The 17,052-nt window shown below is 51.9% G+C and overlaps 9 protein-coding genes across 9 annotated transcripts; 5 read left to right on the forward strand and 4 right to left on the reverse strand.

Moving 5' to 3' along the window:
* Nucleotides 1-356: 356 nt before the first annotated feature.
* On the forward strand, nucleotides 357-1,046 carry FIBRA_07607 (uncharacterized protein; the record flags this gene model as incomplete). The annotated part of the gene is made up of 3 exons (XM_012329284.1): nucleotides 357-472; nucleotides 534-561; nucleotides 618-1,046. 3 exons carry the CDS (start codon nucleotides 357-359, stop codon nucleotides 1,044-1,046), a joined length of 573 nt encoding a protein of 190 aa, XP_012184674.1.
* Nucleotides 1,047-1,421: 375 nt separating this feature from the next.
* On the forward strand, nucleotides 1,422-1,644 carry FIBRA_07608 (uncharacterized protein; the record flags this gene model as incomplete). Its single annotated transcript, XM_012329285.1, has 2 exons — nucleotides 1,422-1,475; nucleotides 1,531-1,644. 2 exons carry the CDS (start codon nucleotides 1,422-1,424, stop codon nucleotides 1,642-1,644), a joined length of 168 nt encoding a protein of 55 aa, XP_012184675.1.
* A 128-nt stretch (nucleotides 1,645-1,772) lies between these two features.
* FIBRA_07609 (uncharacterized protein) lies at nucleotides 1,773-2,201 on the forward strand (the record flags this gene model as incomplete). The annotated part of the gene is made up of 1 exon (XM_012329286.1): nucleotides 1,773-2,201. One exon carries the CDS (start codon nucleotides 1,773-1,775, stop codon nucleotides 2,199-2,201), a length of 429 nt encoding a protein of 142 aa, XP_012184676.1.
* A 390-nt stretch (nucleotides 2,202-2,591) lies between these two features.
* Nucleotides 2,592-4,709, forward strand: FIBRA_07610 (uncharacterized protein; the record flags this gene model as incomplete). Its single annotated transcript, XM_012329287.1, has 3 exons — nucleotides 2,592-3,095; nucleotides 3,148-3,831; nucleotides 3,885-4,709. 3 exons carry the CDS (start codon nucleotides 2,592-2,594, stop codon nucleotides 4,707-4,709), a joined length of 2,013 nt encoding a protein of 670 aa, XP_012184677.1.
* Nucleotides 4,710-5,119: 410 nt separating this feature from the next.
* On the reverse strand, nucleotides 5,120-6,954 carry FIBRA_07611 (uncharacterized protein; the record flags this gene model as incomplete). Its single annotated transcript, XM_012329288.1, has 8 exons — nucleotides 5,120-5,152; nucleotides 5,209-5,405; nucleotides 5,472-5,658; nucleotides 5,719-6,094; nucleotides 6,154-6,444; nucleotides 6,510-6,789; nucleotides 6,851-6,868; nucleotides 6,921-6,954. 8 exons carry the CDS (start codon nucleotides 6,952-6,954, stop codon nucleotides 5,120-5,122), a joined length of 1,416 nt encoding a protein of 471 aa, XP_012184678.1.
* Nucleotides 6,955-7,533: 579 nt separating this feature from the next.
* Nucleotides 7,534-9,354, forward strand: FIBRA_07612 (uncharacterized protein; the record flags this gene model as incomplete). Its single annotated transcript, XM_012329289.1, has 2 exons — nucleotides 7,534-7,694; nucleotides 7,749-9,354. 2 exons carry the CDS (start codon nucleotides 7,534-7,536, stop codon nucleotides 9,352-9,354), a joined length of 1,767 nt encoding a protein of 588 aa, XP_012184679.1.
* A 91-nt stretch (nucleotides 9,355-9,445) lies between these two features.
* Nucleotides 9,446-11,674, reverse strand: FIBRA_07613 (uncharacterized protein; the record flags this gene model as incomplete). The annotated part of the gene is made up of 1 exon (XM_012329290.1): nucleotides 9,446-11,674. One exon carries the CDS (start codon nucleotides 11,672-11,674, stop codon nucleotides 9,446-9,448), a length of 2,229 nt encoding a protein of 742 aa, XP_012184680.1.
* Nucleotides 11,675-12,634: 960 nt separating this feature from the next.
* Nucleotides 12,635-14,417, reverse strand: FIBRA_07614 (uncharacterized protein; the record flags this gene model as incomplete). Its single annotated transcript, XM_012329291.1, has 9 exons — nucleotides 12,635-12,721; nucleotides 12,779-12,822; nucleotides 12,871-12,882; nucleotides 12,947-13,096; nucleotides 13,149-13,276; nucleotides 13,334-13,420; nucleotides 13,472-13,678; nucleotides 13,730-13,851; nucleotides 13,905-14,417. 9 exons carry the CDS (start codon nucleotides 14,415-14,417, stop codon nucleotides 12,635-12,637), a joined length of 1,350 nt encoding a protein of 449 aa, XP_012184681.1.
* Nucleotides 14,418-16,215: 1,798 nt separating this feature from the next.
* Nucleotides 16,216-16,973, reverse strand: FIBRA_07615 (uncharacterized protein; the record flags this gene model as incomplete). The annotated part of the gene is made up of 3 exons (XM_012329292.1): nucleotides 16,216-16,363; nucleotides 16,479-16,764; nucleotides 16,823-16,973. The coding sequence occupies 3 exons, from the start codon at nucleotides 16,971-16,973 to the stop codon at nucleotides 16,216-16,218; spliced, it is 585 nt and encodes a 194-aa protein (XP_012184682.1).
* Nucleotides 16,974-17,052: the final 79 nt, after the last annotated feature.

A 17,052-nucleotide genomic window follows, 5' to 3' on the forward strand; every position in this document is an offset into this window, starting at 1 on the left:
TTCTGGTCGTTATGTGTTTTTCACAGTCCTCGCGGCGTTGGGTGGAGCTATCAGGTCTGTCCTTCAGCATACTCGACGCTAGGCCTCCCCTCTTCCACCGTGCTCACAATGGGTTTCCGGTCTAGGTTGCCAACGTCCCCCTTCGTCCAAGCGAGTCCCGCTGGAAGTTCGTGCGTCAGCAGCTCCTGAGCGCGGTCCGATGGTATCTCGTTGTCGACCTTGCACAATCGTATCAGCGATCGAACCCCCTCTTCTCTCAGCGAGGTGCAGATCTTTTCTCTATCAGTACCCATGGCTACGTCCAGCGCTGCGTCAACATCGTCGGACGCTTTGGGTCCTCTTTTGGAATGATCGCTATGCAATACTGCTTGCTTGCCGCAATATCAGTCGCCGTCGGGTGGTCCCTGCCACGAGAGTGGCCTAATGTCTACGGACAGTGGTCCGATGCATTCACCGTTCGGCGATTCTGGGGGTGAGTGGTCCTGCTTATCGTACTACAGCCCAATGTGCTTACGACGGACGGCGTCCCACAGACGTACGTACCATCAGTTGCTACGCCGAGTACGTTCACACGCGTTTGACCGGGAAGCTGCTGATAAGCTGTCTCGGCCCTATAGTACACGTCTTCCTTTGGGAAGATGTTCTGTCGCCTCCTGAACTTGCAACCAGGCTCCTGGGCATCATCCTACACGCAGCTGTACGTTGGCTTTGCAGTATCGGGCCTAATGCACTGCGCAGGCGATTTCATGGTGAGCCCCTCGTTACTTGGGGCCTCGTTCCCATTCTTCGCCGCGCAGGCCGTGGCGATATCGCTAGAGGATGCTGTCATAGATATTGCTAAAAGGACGGACATGAAGTGGCCAGAGCTCCTCGTGCGCGGTCTTGGGTATGCCTGGGTTTTTGCGTGGTTGAGTCTTTCAGTGCCATGGTATATCAACTGGTCGGTGAAAGCAGGGGTCATTGACACCGACCGTGTACCTTTCTCACTCATCACTCTCCTTGTTCCGAGTGCAAAGACGGGTGCGGTTAGCTTTGCCACAGCCTGACTTTTGCTGTTGAAACACATTGTGTACGCTAAGAGACTGTCGTCACAATTGATTTTCGGGATAAATATTTACTGGCCTGCACGATATGTCATGTATGTAAAATTTGTGACTGGGACATCCAGTACTATAGTTCAAGTTTATACGTGGCTGCGTACCAAAGCTTTTATCGGTGGTGCCGTTGATGCACGCACCTTGACATGGAATGATCGAAAATAAACACGCATCAAACACTAGGTGGTGCTTGTGTACTTACGAGGCTCCGGCCTGAGCCAAATTTGCGCTTTACATGCGTGACGGCGATATCGGTCTATTGAGCCGACGCACGTGAGAAGTGCTGAAGAGGCGCGAGATCTGAGACCGATCTCGCTTTGAGCAATGTCCATCGCAAGCACCAGCACCTCCTCAGATCCTTGGGACCAGCCTTTTCCAGTGAGTATTATGGTGGCTGGCTTTGGCCGCTAAAGGATCGAAAATTTATTGTTAGCCGGCTGCACAACATAGCGCCCCTCCTCACGCAATCCCGGATGATTGGGACGACGACGACGACGACGATGATGAAGAAGAAGAGGACCAACAGAGATTATGGGAAAGCGCGTAAGCGATGCGCCCTCTATCCTGGTCGAATGCCTATCGTGTTGACGATACCCAATTGGACATATTACATACCTGACATCGGGGCTGGACGCACCGTAACCAACGAAACACGATAGAAACAAGAAGGTCCCCATGCCGGAGCTCGTGATGACGGGTTCAAGCACGAATTCCGTTGTCTCGCCACCACTAGCTGCGTTCCAGCCAACCCTTCGCATATTGAAGCGGCCAACCGCAGCATCGACCTCCACATTTGTCACGTCGACACCGCAGTCTGATGTACAGAAGACTTATGCTGAACGAGAGGCCCAGTATCAGGCTGCGCGCGAGCGCATTTTTACAGAAAACGCTCGTGATAGCGCCGAAGCCAGTGCCAGAGAAGATAGTGGGCGGAGCAGTGGCGCGAAGGCTGCAATGAATGGGCGTCCTTCGAGAGATGCTAATATCATACGGGATCCACGGGGGCCTAACGCAGAGAGCACACACACAGCATTTGGAGATAAGAAGGCATCTCGAGGATTTACAGGCAGGAGAGGGAAGGGAAATCCACGAGACAAAACGTGATTCTCGGATGATAGTTGCCGCCGCAAAGAATATACGTGTGAGCGAGCCGGTGTCCCCGTGGTACGGCTCGACGCTGTCGACGCTGGTGCGCTGTGTATTTGGGGATGCTGGAGGTCCGTCCTGTGCTGTTGAAAAGGCCAAGATAGCGTCGGACAGACTATAGAGCGATGTTTCATAGAAGAGATATTTATTATTGCGGAATAAGGCAGACATGTCCATATTAGGGCGTGGTGGCCTGTGGGAAAAGCCTGATAAGGCGACCCGGCCGACTTCCGCTTTCCCCCCTGCTCATCGTCGACGACAGGCTCGACGCCGGTCCTCTGCCCCTACGCCTCCCTAGCTTTCACGACGACGGCCACCACGTCGAGGATGCCTTTCAAGCCGTCGCCCATGGCTCTGCAGTCCCCATCCCCTCATGCGTCCATCTTCGGCAAGAAGAAAAAGTCCTCGTCGCCCATGCCAACGGCGGCCTCTTACCTATCTGCTGTTTCCGAAGCAGATGCTCGTGCTAGAGCCCATGGAAGTACACCCAATTCCACTCCCGCACTGTCGCTGTCCTCCTCTGTTACTTCCTCTTCGGACGAAACTGTTCTCGATGAATTCGGCGTCGACACGAACGACGTGCTGTCGTATCCAAGCACTCCCCCGACCTCCGAACAGGTCTTTACGACCATTCATTCTGAGTTTGGCCACTGCGCCAACGAAAGCTACAGGTACACGTCCCAGCATCGCGCTGGCACTCCATACAAGAGCTATCCGGAGCAGGACCCGCCGTACTACATTCTCCTTACTACCTACCTGAGCTATCTCATGGTCATCTGTCTCGGTCATATTCGTGACTTCTTCGGAAGACGATTCAGAGCTCAGAACTACAAACACCTCATCTCCCAAAATGTAAGTGCTGGCTGTTCCGTGTCGTGTAGACGCCCACTAACCGCCCTATCAGGGATACGCAGCTCTCAACTCTGATTTTGACTCGTTTTATACCCGTCGACTCAAAACTCGTATTGACGACTGTTTCTCTCATCCTGTGACTGGTGTCCCTGGCCGCACAATTGTTCTGTTAGACCGGTATTCACCAGATTACAATGTGACAATGGTCCCTACTGGCACTCGGACGCGGGGGCTCAACATCTCGTCCTACAATTACCTTGGCTTTGCACAGGCCAAGGGTCCATGTGCTGATGCCGTTGAATCGTCAATCAACAGATATGGAGTATCCTCGTGTGGATCGCGCCTCGAAGGAGGGACGCTAGATCTTCACCAGCAGGCGGAGGCCCTCGTTGCCCGTTTCGTCGGTATGGAAGATTCCTTGATCAGCTCTATGGGTTTCGCCACAAACTCGACGATCATTCCCGCTTTGGTCAGCAAGGGCTGTCTTGTCATCTCAGACGAGTTCAACCACGCGTCTATCCGGTTTGGAGTACGTCTGAGCGGTGCCAATGTTCGCATGTTCAAGCACAATGACATGGCGTCGCTTGAGTCACTTCTGCGAGAAGTGATCAGCCAAGGCCAGCCCAAGACTCACCGACCGTGGAAGAAGATTCTTGTTATCGTCGAAGGATTGTACTCTATGGAAGGCACACTGGCGAACCTGCCTGTCATCATGGAACTCAAGAAGAAATATAAGGTAGAGCTCATATACGACTTGCACCATCCGTATTATTCACATTCACCTCGTAGTTCTACCTCTTCGTCGATGAAGCACACTCTATCGGTGCTCTCGGCCCGCATGGCCGTGGGGTCGCTGACTACTTCGGTCTGAACCCGCGTAGCATTGACATCCTCATGGGTACTTTCACCAAGTCATTTGGTGCAGCAGGTGGATACATCACCGGCAGCAAGGCACTTATAGACCGCATCCGCGTTCATGGACACTCTGGCTGCTATGCGGAGGCAATGTCGCCACCTGTGCTTACCCAAGTCATTGCCAGCATGGCCAGCATTATGGGTATATCACCAGCATCTGAGAAGGCTTCATCGAGCGTGCTGTCATTGTCGAAGGGGGAGCCCTCAGTTACTGAGATGGAGAAGTTCCCCGGAACAGCGCCTATGACTGTGCTGCCTTCATGGATGCCCGTTGCACCGTCGATGGCCGATGGCTCTGATGGCTACGTGCGCCTTCGGCGTCTCGCATTCAACACGCGATATCTCAACCGTGGTCTCCGCAAGCTTGGCTTCATCACCTATGGCTGCGACGACTCCCCTGTTGTACCCCTGTTGCTGTTCAACCCCGGCAAGATGGCAGTCTTCAGCCGCTTGATGCGCACGCGCCAGATCCCTATCGTTGTCGTCGTTGTGGCATACCCAGCGACGCCCCTGGTCACCTCGCGTGTACGTTTCTGCTTGAGCGCGGCGCATACCAAGGATGACGTAGACTTGGTGCTCACCGCATGTGACGAGATTGGCGACTTGCTCGACTTGAAGCAGGGCTCGGGCGACAGGTGGCCTCTCAAGGAGATTATTGACAGGGCCGTTGAGCTCGTCAACATGCCGGAGTTGGCTTAGGTCGGTTCCATACGAGCGCGCGATATTACGTACCGGTAATGCTCTACGGTTGCAATGGATGTCCTTGCATTAATGGCTGTGACGACCAACTGATATGATCCAGTTCATACCTGCCTATTTATGTAGATTTTTTGATTCAACCGTACATTCTTTAGCCGCGGCCTGGGCTTCGCACATCTTGCCATTTGCTTCCGACAATGCCTCTGATACATAATTGTACACCTTCCGGCTGTTCTGACGAACAGCTGTGTAATGAATGACCTCGTTCTACAAAAATTCTTCACATGAAGTGCAACACAATGAGATTTCGGCATCATAAGTTATCATCTACTAGAGTACTTGGTATCGAGAATCTGGTCCAGGGCGGCGTGCTAATAATTATAAAGCTGCTCAGGAAGAGAAGAGGACTTCTATACTCGCTCGCCACGGCCAATGACTTTGACCTGAAAGAGGTTGACATTAGTCATTCATGAGACCATCCAGCCGCAAAGACACCGACCTTGAAACCTATAGCCCGCAGCGCGTCAGCGTCAACGAGCATGCGGCCGTCGAAGACGAAAGCGGGCTTATTCATATTCTTGTAAACAGAGTCCCAGTTAATCTCACGGAACTCTTTCCACTCGGTAGCAATGACAACTGCTTCCATGTTTTTGCATGCGTCAAGGGCGGAAGACGCGATTGTAACCTGCTTCTTGACTGGAAGAAAGATGGAATCAGAAGAACAGCTCGAGGCCAGACGTAATCACAGGGGCAAATACACACTCGTTTCGAGGGGCACTAGCGGGCAGGCTTCTGAAAGATCAAGCCAAATTTGCGCCTCCTCGACTTGTGGATCATAGATGGTCACGTAAGCACGCTCTGAGAGAAAATCGCGCACGAGAGAAATGGCGGGCGACTCGCGTGTGTCACCAGTATCGGCCTTGAACGCGAAGCCAAGTACAGCAATGTGCTTCGTAAAACGTCGTATAAATATCTGGTTGAGTGGTGTGTTGGTAGTTAGGAGACATACCTTTCCAGTGATCGTGTTGAAGAGTGTGTCCACGACCGTCTTCGAGAAGCGGCTCTTTTGATACTCGTTCATCTCGACGACCTGGCGCCAATACGCTGCAACCTGCGGGAGATGAAGACTTTCACTGAGGTAGACCAAGTTGAGGATATCCTTCTGGAAGCACGAGCCGCCAAAACCGACAGAGGCTCGGAGAAATTTAGGGCCAATGCGCGAATCGAATCCAATAGCGTGAGCAACCTCGTCAATGTTCGCACCTGTTGCCTCACAAATTGCGGACAATGCATTTATAGATGAAATACGCTGCGCAAGCATGGCATTCGCGGCGAGCTTTGAGAGCTCTGAAGACCATAGGCCAACCGTCAGGACACGTTCCTTGCTAGTAACAATCGTATATCAGACGAGAGCGGAGTATATGCGCCTTGAATGAGAGCTTACGGGACCCAATTAGCATAAACATTGGCCAGCGACTCGCAGGCGTTCAGACCGTCGGGTGTTTGAAGAGAACCAATGAGGACACGATCGGGGGCGAGTAGATCCTCGATGGCGGTACCCTCTGCAAGAAATTCGGGGTTGGACAAGATGTCGAAGCGACAGCCTGGCCTGGAGTTCGCCTCGAGGATGGTGCGCATTGACTCTGCGGTCCTGCAAGGAACGGTGGATTTTTCGACTACAATCTTGGAAGAATGAGCGACCGCGGCAATGCGCCGGGTGGCAAGCTCGACATAACTGAATATATGCGCGTCAATATTGCCTCACAGACAAGAATGAGCATATCGTGCGACGAGACGCACTTAAGATCAGCTGCAAAGCCGGCTCCTACGCCACTCTTCTTTGTGGGGGTGTTTACGCTAACGAAGATAAGGTCTGCTTCTTGTATGGCCTTGTCGACATCAGTAGAGAAGAAGAGATTGCGTCCGCGAGCGTGTTTGACGACATCCACGAGGCCGGGTTCGTAAATGGGGAGTTTGAAGTCTGAGCTGTTCCAGGCATCAATGCGTGCCTGGTTAAGATCGACGATGGTGACGGAGATATGGGGACACTTGAATGCAATTACGGCGCAGGTAGGACCACCTGAATGAATGGTGGTGAGTAGTCAGGACCGCTTCCGTCTCACGGGGCCGCTTCCGCTCACCGACGTATCCGGCGCCAACTGTATGAACCTAGACTCAGCGAACGACACCTAGACGGCATCGAAGACGTACTGCAACAAATCTTGGATACCTGTACAGGAGGCATGGCCGATCGGAAAGGGGGAAAGGGGGGACGAGATGGCAGATTGAAAGAAAGGCGTTATAAGATGGCGAGCGTAGACGGCCAAGAGTGTCGGCAGCCGGCGAAGACTCGCCATCCGAACGCGGGCGCGTCTCGCGTCTCTCCTCAGGCTTTCTCGCCTCCCTGTCTTCGCGTTCGAACCCTCCGTTTCAAAATCGACAACATCACTATGCTTGACTATGCTATTTCGGGGGCATTTAAACCCGCATTGACGGCGAGCATCCATGCACAATAAAACTACCGGTCACGTTCTTCCTCTCAAGGTGGATTTGGTTGTGGAGGCGTTTATCTGTCGTGGCGGTACAGTCGCCATCGTGATCTCTCGGCCAAGGTTGTCCGTAACAAGGCTGGCTACTCTTGCCATTTTTACAGACAACATTTGGGGACGGCCTTACAATTTCAGGTGTGCAGCTTTGGAGTGCAGGTTCTGGACGAACAAGCGCCCCTCCAGTGTCCTATTTCGCTTGGAAGTAATGTGTAGGGCTTCCAGTCCCTTTTAGTTGAAGGATACGTCCAATCCCACAACGCGTTCTCAAACCCGAGATGGAGATCTGGGGATGCGATTCTATGTCACATAAATGTGGAAACATGGTATCGAAGGCTGGCATATATGGCCACCGATGCGTCATCTACGCCAGAGATTATGACACAGTCACGAGTCGTGCATCGACGTATGCAAGCTGGCCCAAAATAATCAATCCAAGGTAGGAGAAGACTACGGAGACAGCTGTGTCGTGCTGACCAATCATAACTTCTAGCCGTGTATTCAACGGTGTATACGCCCGTCCTCTGAACTGCATCCACAAAGAAACACTTATCAGGACAGAGAATACGTCCGACCCATATATTGCCGTCTCATACGTTTGGGATCCTGATCCGGTTTTCACTCATTGCCAGTGGGTCGGCAGGTCTGTCACAACACAAGCATTGCAGCTCGCCGCACGGCTGGGGGCACATACTTCTCTTCCCCTCTGGATCGACGCTATTTGTATCCCACAGAACGATACTCCAGAGTCCACACGTGTGAAGTTGATGGAGCTTGCAAAAATGGCGGACATATACCGCGGAGCGCTGGGCGTCCTGTGCATAGTCCCTGAGGTCGACGATGAAACATGTACCTTCGTCGAGCATAGTGCTGCAATGCTAGACATGGATGGTTATCGCATGCTCGAACAGGCAGGCGATGCCCACGGTGCCTATATGTTCGCATCCAGAGGCGGGAGTGACGTGTTGCGGACGCTCTACGGAAGTCGATGGTGGACGCGAGCATGGACCTTCCAGGAGGCAGTCCTCAACTCGAGGACTTTCCTGGTGGGGAACAACGAAGAGAGCATTCCTGTTCAAGACGTCCTCAAAATTGCGGGTCCAATTGCGCGGCGAGCAGCGACACAAAAGACCTCCGTGCTAGGCCAGTCGTCCAGATTCTGGGACGCGGCTGTTTCAATGGCTGAAGCTAGCCGTGAGACTATGCCTCTGGCAGAAGCCATGGCTAGCGTCTGGAGGCGTCAATGTACTGTGCTGCACGATATGGTATACTCGGTGCTTGGTGTTTGCCAACTTCAATCGGTTATCCCAGCGTATGACAAGCCGTTTGGACTTGTTTTGAAGGAGCTAGTGGAGGCAGCCAATGCGAAAGGGGATTATTCCTGGCTTCGGTGGGCCCACTTGATGAAGATGAACCAACCCTCTCATAGCTTAGTGCCCCGCCCACAGGCAGTATTCGATAGTCCTGCCAGCAGTATCACAAGGTGGCATTCGGTCCCATTGCCAGGGCTCCCGCCTGCGCGCGGTGACTCGGATGGCGTTTCGATTCCTCATCGCTCGATTGGTGTCGTGAGGTGGCAATCCGATCCGCTTCCCGTACGGGAGGCAATCCCAACGCTCGAGAAGCGAGGGCACAATTCCGACGAGATTTGGGATCTAATTTTTGGTATGCAAGTAGGGCTAGCGTCGGATATGGACCGAGTGACTGGAGGGTCAGGCATATCGAGACCTCTGCTCAGCCTGACAGTGGCATATCTAGAGGGCACAGCTGCCGAGTTTAATGATCATGTGGGCGAAAGGCCGTTCACACCAGGAATAGGTTTCACGAACTACGCGTCGATGGCTGCAAAAGTATGGCAGGAGACGAAACTTATAATTTTATGTTCACAGGGTGGAACGACTGTTGTCCGAGAGAATGGTGGGTCAGGGAAAGCCAGGATACACAAACTACCAATAATAAGCGAGGGCGGGGTTCCTCTCGGCCTTGTGGTGTATGATAACAATAGGTATAACACAGAGGGTATCGGTGTTGTGCTTGAGATCAAAGGCACTGGACATGGAGCATGGCAACTTACTGCATTTTCTGCATCACAAGACTGACTTGGCATTGCTACAAAACCACAGGAAATACAGAAGTTACTGCATGCGCATGGCAAACGTAGTACAGCCTTTAATAAATTGACTTTCTATCTTAAGTTGTCCCTGTCCTCATGCGTGTCTTCGACTGCACAGCTCGCCGTGCTGAGTTCATTAATTCCAGTGGCTGCATACGCCGGCCCATTGGAATCTTTGAAGGACAAATGGGGGAAACTGATCCTGGAGACTTTTGTATCCGTCTTGGGCCGCCATTTTCCTTGCCATTGCTTTGAGGCTGAGCTGCTCGCGCTCTGATGTCTATACGAGCAACTGGCTTTGAAGGGGTGACGGGGTGGCGAGGCGACTTGATCTTCGCTGCGGCTGTCGAGAACGAGAACGTGGCCGCGTTAGTCGAGTCTATTAACACCGGACGTGATATCGACAGTCTTCGAATAGCCTTCTTCAGAACAGGAAGACGCGACTTCTCTGGAGTCGCAGTGCTCTTTCCACTTGCACTCGGAGATGAAGGCTTGAGTGCCTTAGGGCTGTTCCTGACAACACTAGGAGCATCGCTGTGCATGACGATCACCAGCTCCTCGTCCGAGTCGCGTTCTCCATTGATCTCCAGTAGGGAAGGGAGACCATCCTGGGACCTCTGTGGGGTGCGACTGATGAAGCTCGGCACTGGCAAGCTTGACATTGAGAGTGAAGTGGGAGAGGTCGTATGTATGGCTGCAGGCGCAGGACCAGCCTTTGCACCCGACTCCTCGTTTGTCCCTAGTCGCGCAAGCGATGATGCTATAGATCCAGAAAGCGAGGACCCAGTACTAGGCCCGCTCTCCTCTGGACTTACTTGAAGGTCCGAACCCTCTGCGATGCCCAAGACTTCCATACGTCTCCGTGCAGAACTTCTTGAATTGTTACTCGCATGGCTGGAGGCGGATCGAGAAGCACTGATACCATCTCTCTCAATCTCGGTGGCATACCCGAAGAAGGTTAAAGAGTGCGATAATGAACGGGAGAACGACCCAGAGAATGATAGAGAATAGGACGCTGACGAGCGGCGAGAATTCACAATTGAATGGCTTGCACGGAACGTCTCGCTTGCTAGTGGGGCCAAATTGGCATATGGCGCTAGATTAGGATCTGAGATTGGAAGCTGTCCAGCCAAGGGGATACGCAAAGGGCCAAAAATATCAGCTGAGGCTGTCGATGCCTCGCCATTGTCCATCAAAAGAGACGAGAAGGAGACGAGCGTGGCTAGAGCAGAAGGAACAGAGGAACGAGTGGAAGTTGCAGCTTTGTAAACGCTAACCATCTCATCTGAGTCTGGCTCATGTTCGTCAAACTGCAGCTCCAGAGCGTTTGTAGTGTCCTCTTCCATTGCCTCAGCGGAAGCGCCACTAGCCCGACGTCTCTCTATGAGAATGTCCAGAGCGCGCTGTCGATCCCCCGACAGGACTTCAACGACTGACGAGATATTTGAAACCGAGGGCGTGACCGTTTCCAAATGTGCCGAACTCTCTCGTGCCTTTCCTTTCCAAAACTTTGCCCGTTTGTGCCATTCCCGTGCATCCTGTCTTGCGCGCAGGGTACAACGCACCTGAGAGGAGTATTCGTTAGGCGTACGGGGACCGAGCACCGGATCCAACAGTGTTGCCCAGACGCTTCCTGGTTGCGCTACAGCATCCTTGATCGCAGAAACCAGAGCAGCCTCTGGATCGATTCCGTCAAAAAGAGCACAGGATGCCCGATCTAGCACAGGCTTATGTCCACCCACAGCGACCATGAGCTCGATGAACTTGCGATGACGTAGACGTTCCGCGGTAAGGGATGAGTTCTCAGCCGCCAAGACGCATGCACGGTCGTCGGCATTTGGAGCCAAGCGAAGCTGACGCTGTGTCTGGATCAGGTTAGTGCGGAGAGCGACAACCTCGGCGGCAAGTTTTTCGTTCGTCTGTTTCGCAACTTCCAGCGCCGCACGCTCGGTTTGGAGGGCGGTCTCGAGAGCAGGGATGCGTCGATTTGCCTTGTACTGAAAGGCGAGGGCAGCCTCCAATTCGCGAATACGTTCTTTGAGTTCGGTCGATGCTAGACCGGGATGCGAGAAAGCGACAGCAGCAGGTGGGTCGGGGAAAGGTTGTGTCGCAGAGACGGGGACTGCAGTAATGTACGAGGCGAAAGTATCGGCTGGATGATTTGCGGCGAGAACCAGCTCGTCAAATCCGTTAGCAGATGCACGTCTTGGGGCCAAGACTGCTGTGGGCACTGAGGCCAGCTTATTAAGGTCACCATCAGATTTGGCGCGGCGATGGAAGAGATGCGAAAGCCTTGGAAAACGCATTGTTGGAAGCTATAACAGGTATGGTGAACGGGGTAAAGAGACTATTTCACGCCTTAAATGCCACGATCATCCTTAGGCTGACCCCTGCGAGGCTGACAGTCATAGTGACACTTGGATGCCCGCTTTCGCTGAACTTGACTAGTACTACGAGATGTTTGGTACATCTTGGTGCATGAATTTTATACTGCCGGTCAGTGAATGGTATAAAACCCCTCATCTAGTCATCCGTACAGGTACCACGTACCACGACCGTGACAGCTGTGCTGATAGCTGCCTGTTTGAAAGGCAACTGGTGTAGACAAAATAAGACCGTAAATTTTGTCAAATGTTTCGAGTACACCATGAATCCTGACGCCCAGCGAGTCCGGGTTGCCGCCAGAAGTTGGCGTATAAGACGTCGCGAACCGAGCGACAATAAACTTTATTTAGACGATTGTCGGGGAATGCCCATATTTGGATGACGGCGCAATCGGCAAGGCGCACCCAATGATCGAGAATACTTTCTTCCATATCCACTGTCACCGATAGTTTGCCATCAATGGAGACCAGTGCATCAAAAGGTGGGGGGGGGATGTATTGGATAGCCACGGACGAGAAGCCACACCTACAAAATAGACATTGGTAGGCGTATGACCAACCCGGAAAGAGATTTAGAATCGTGGGACTCGGATTACACTAGTAATCGCAGTCGGGCTCACTGCGCTCTGACTGACTGACAGCGACCTTTCAATCAGTAATTTCCTGCAAGAAGATCAACTACAGAACTGATCCCCCTATATCATATATTAGTGATATCTATAAATACTACCCCAGCGCACACAAATATCTTACGTGGCTCTTGATACAACAATGAATCACTCAAAGTGCTCAAAACAGGGCGAAATGGGAAGAACAAAGAGAACTCAAAGGAGTGTCGTCAACCGCATTCTTCAAGCAAAACGGTACTTGGTGAGCAAGCCATTAGACCTTTTTGTGCATTTCGACCCATCGCCTCGTGTCATTTTCTGGTTCCCGGCGGAAGAGGAAGATAGCGGACATAAACACCGACTACAGGAACAAAATAATTAGGCCGTTGATGGAGAATGAATCAATAGAGTGACATACTGAGAAGATAAGAAGCGCAAGGCAAGGAAGAATGCCAACGAAGTCTGAAAGTGTGTTAGTCAAGCTCCTAAGCAATGTTCCTAAAATCGTACCTATGTCCGCGCCTGCAGCATGCGATTAAGAGCAATCAGTAATTTTAGAGAGTGAGTCAATAGGGGAAAAACTCACCGAAGGTAGTAGGGGCTCCCGGGAGCGTGCTTCGAAGGGCAGTGAAAGCGAAAAGAGCAGCTACTGGCGCTACCAGGATATCGGGCTGGACTCCTTTGCCAAAAAAGACGGTGGTGATACATGCCATAACGAATGTCAATGTGACAAGCCCTGCATACTATATAAGCGCGACGGCCGAACTCGAACAAGGAATTATACACACAGACGGCAATCACAGTTAGGATCGCGTAGAGCCGTACTACTTGGCCGCGAGTGACTGTAAATTCCTTGATGAGCTCGCCGTGGAGCCCAGTCCCAGAGGCGTATGTCTCTAATGCAGCATTGTAACCACTGTATTCCAGTTCAGCACAATGTGTCCGAGTGGCACAAAGAAGGCGGAATACGCACACAGCAATTCCTGTAGTCACATTCAGCGCCATTGGAATCGTATTATTGTTTGTATCCTCTGCGAAAAAGACGAGCAAGGCTGTGTACCTAAGAGCGACGAAATTAGGGCATTAAGGGGAAGAGAAAAGAACTGCTCACTTGTCAAATGGGTAAGACTGTGCTGAACGACCTCCAGCATAATAGTTTGTGATCGCCACCTGAGTCCGGAACTCGGGCGAGTTTGTACGCCAGTCACTGTTGGACCCAGCGTTATACGTCAGGTAGTCGGTACCGTTGATGAAAAAGATCGGAGTAGGTTTCTCGTTATTTGCCGCGCCAGACTGCGAACCAGTGCGCAGTAAATTCCTGGAAATATGTCAAATGATATTCTCTATAGTGAGCGGCTTTGCTGCTTACTGGTCGAAATAGACGTTGACGTCGACGCAATCACTGGGATTGCAATTGTAGTACACAAACCAATCAAGTGTCATCGTCTGTCCTATGGCATCGATCGTGATGAGGTTCGCGCCCAATACGACCTGAAGAAACGCATGAGATAGAATCCAAAGGGAGGTGTTAATTGAACGCTGACCGCAGGCACCTGCTGAGCCTCTTCCTGATCCAAGACTTGAACAGCATCAAAGAATTTCAAGCGTAGGGAGAAGCCGACGGCGAAACAGATAGCAACTGTGCTGAGGATGAAGAAAGTAGAAAATATAATCCAGTGGTTCGTGATCTGGTCGAATGACCATCTCCATGCGACAACAAATGGATTCCTCTTGCGTTCAACGGCATCGTTGCCGTCGTGCTTGGAATCTCCGGATGGAGTGGGCAGATCTGAATCAGAGAGCTTTGGGGTAAGGAAAGTAAAACCGTCTAACTTCTCCACGACCGTGGAAGCAGATGGCAGAGGATCAGGAAGAGTCTGCGCTCGCTCTGTGGGTCTTCGTGAGGAAATACCCCTCTCTTGCAGATAAACCGGGTATGTGCCTGCTCGCGCTGGATGGGCGTGGAAGCTGGGAGTCCTGGTATGTTGTATCTCTAGCACGGGGCTAGGATCATCGAGCAGAGGAGCAGCGGAAGGAGGGACATCGCCCGTCTCCATAGCGCAATGCAAATAGCTGAGGGATCACTATGGATATGGGACGAGCGGATGAAGGGGGACGTCCGCCTCAGACGGAGATGGTGAGGATGGTCTTCTGGGTCTCGCAGAAAGCTGCCCTTATTTCACGAGGACGCGGGTACTTCAACGCTAATGCCTCATTTCTCAATTGATGGCGGTGCCGCCTCGACAGCCTCTGGACGGATGTCGTCAAAGGAACTGCAGCTGACTCACATCCACCAGGGCTAGCACAGGGATGTCCGAACATTGCGGGACCGGCAAACAATGTCACAATCAGCGCCCACCCAAGGGCAGCGGGTTGCATCGTCTATGGGGCTAATAGTTTTGGAGACCTGCCAAGACATATATCAATCAGACCGAGGCTCTTTAGCCTGTATTGCATATTTTTCCTCAACAGCGACCTCACTGTACACTTACCAATAGGTGTAGCTGCACTATTAGTGAATGCGTTGGCATGATGTTCCGAATGTGGGCACTCGGGGGGCAGTGCGCCCAAGAGTATCGTCACTCCGCAAATAAGTCAAGCTTTCATCGCCTCGAGTCGCGCCAGAAGGTTTGCGGACTGGAGGAGTCTCGCGCTCTAACTGGGCTGTCTTTTAGATCCGCCCGGACTGATACGCGATCGAATATGATCGTTCTCCGGTGCGCGCGCGGTACTTAGCAAGCTTCTCGGCCAATTTGCGGGGTATAGCCGAGGATCTGCACCTCGCGAGATATTCCCGCTGGCACTCGGTGGTCAAGACAAGATTCTTGACTGGGGCTTGCAACGACGAGCGGTGCCCTACCTGTGGCCTGAGGTTCAGTCAGCAGATGACATGGATCACCATGTCAATTATCACGGCATCAAACCACAGGACGCCCAGGGCGACCTGCTCGTGAAATCTAAGTCCCTGCTGTGCTATCCTGACATATCATGACATACGTGAGAGTCCCATACACCGTATATCGTACACCATTGCATCGAGACTTCATGTAAACGCGTAGATCACTCCTTCCCAACAGGGACTGCTTTACTCGCCCGCTTTCACACAATGGTTGCCCATCAATAGTGCTTGGCATCAATTCTGTGGCTTCGACTCATCTGGCTGGCTACATGCTCTCGAATGCATCTACACGGAAAAACTACCAGTTGCATGGGAGTCTGAACGGGTCCCTAGCGCATCATCATTCGAACCCCTCCTACATCGCAGCCTCATAATACATCCTTGATCAACTGACTTGGCCAACATATTCAATGACTTACCTTGTATACCTTCAAAACATTTTCCCAGTTGCTTACCATTCCTCTTCTAAGTGTCAGTTTCCTTTGCATGATAATTGTAATGTGTGGCGGTAACCTTGATTGACTTCTCGTTACACCTGCGTGAAAGTATGCGCTTATCGTGCTGCCTAGGGAGAAGCAGTGCTCGAAGAAAACGTCTGTGCAGGTTTCGCGCTTGCAGTTACGAGCAATCCACTATTATCTTTCGTCATGTGTGACATTGCTGCCAAGAAATCATTTCAAATGTGTTTGGTACAGGTTAAGACGCCAAATTTGTATGCTCAATGAAAGTAAACGCCCTCCCTCATAAAAGGATCTTCTGCGCAATGCGTCTCAGGATACATCTCCACTCAGACTTCCTGCCTCCATGGCTCCGCGCGTTTACTTGATCGAGACTGAGAGCTATGGCGAGTAACAATGTCCTGTAGCACGCTGTTACCAGACGGTGAAGACCTGTATCATAAAGTACAAAACAACAGAAAGTGGCGCATTACTACACCAGATGTAGTCCCACGCCCGCTACAATTCAATCTCTCGTACGCCATCCTTGTCTACAATCTTAACTTTGTATTTTCCAGGCGCAACGATCAGTCGCTTGGACACTTCGTCGATGCATCGCCGCAGTGTATCTAGTCCTTCTTCAAGTGTGGCTTCGGGATTATGATATCTACCAACCCAGGTTCAGTTGATTCAATTATCAGAGACTTACGGAGATGAGAAAGAGAGCTCCGCGCGACATTGAACGGATGGCGATGGAATGGATAGCTGCCCATGCGACGTACCTATCCAGCAAACTGAGCGCGAAATAGCTCCCATACCCATGTGCCCCGAATGGCACGCTTGCTTGTGTGCCGAGGTAGTCAACCCAGTAGAGACTAGGAGTGTGCGTGCTTGTGTCATAACCGCCCACGAGTAGGTTTACTGCATACGGTTTGCGAGAGCGGATGGAGTCGGCAAGTGTGCGACGAATCCACGAAGCAGCGGAAGATGGCCGCAGAGCGTATGTGTTCCGGATCTGGTACAATCGAATGTTGCGCTCGACATATTCCGCAAATTGAACAGTGTCGCCTGTTGATCGAAAGAATAGCTTTAAAATCAGAACAAAACGGCACGCTTGAGGACGTACCTGGCTCTCCTGAGAAAGCCATAAGTAGATGTGGACTAAGGACCTTGATCTTGTCCTCGTCCAACTTCATCTTGACGATGGAACGCGCGGCAGTAGTGTCTGCTGCGACTATCACGAAGCCTTTCCCGGTGAGAGCGAATGAAATATCCATGGTGATATTGCGGACACGGCGCAGGAGTGGGTGAGGATCGTGAGGTGAGCCAAAGTAGGACGCGTCGCCTTGAATGAAA

The sequence above is a fragment of the Fibroporia radiculosa genome, assembly GCF_000313525.1.
Source record: "Fibroporia radiculosa TFFH 294 genomic supercontigs, scaffold14850, whole genome shotgun sequence".
NCBI lineage: Eukaryota > Fungi > Basidiomycota > Agaricomycetes > Polyporales > Fibroporiaceae > Fibroporia > Fibroporia radiculosa.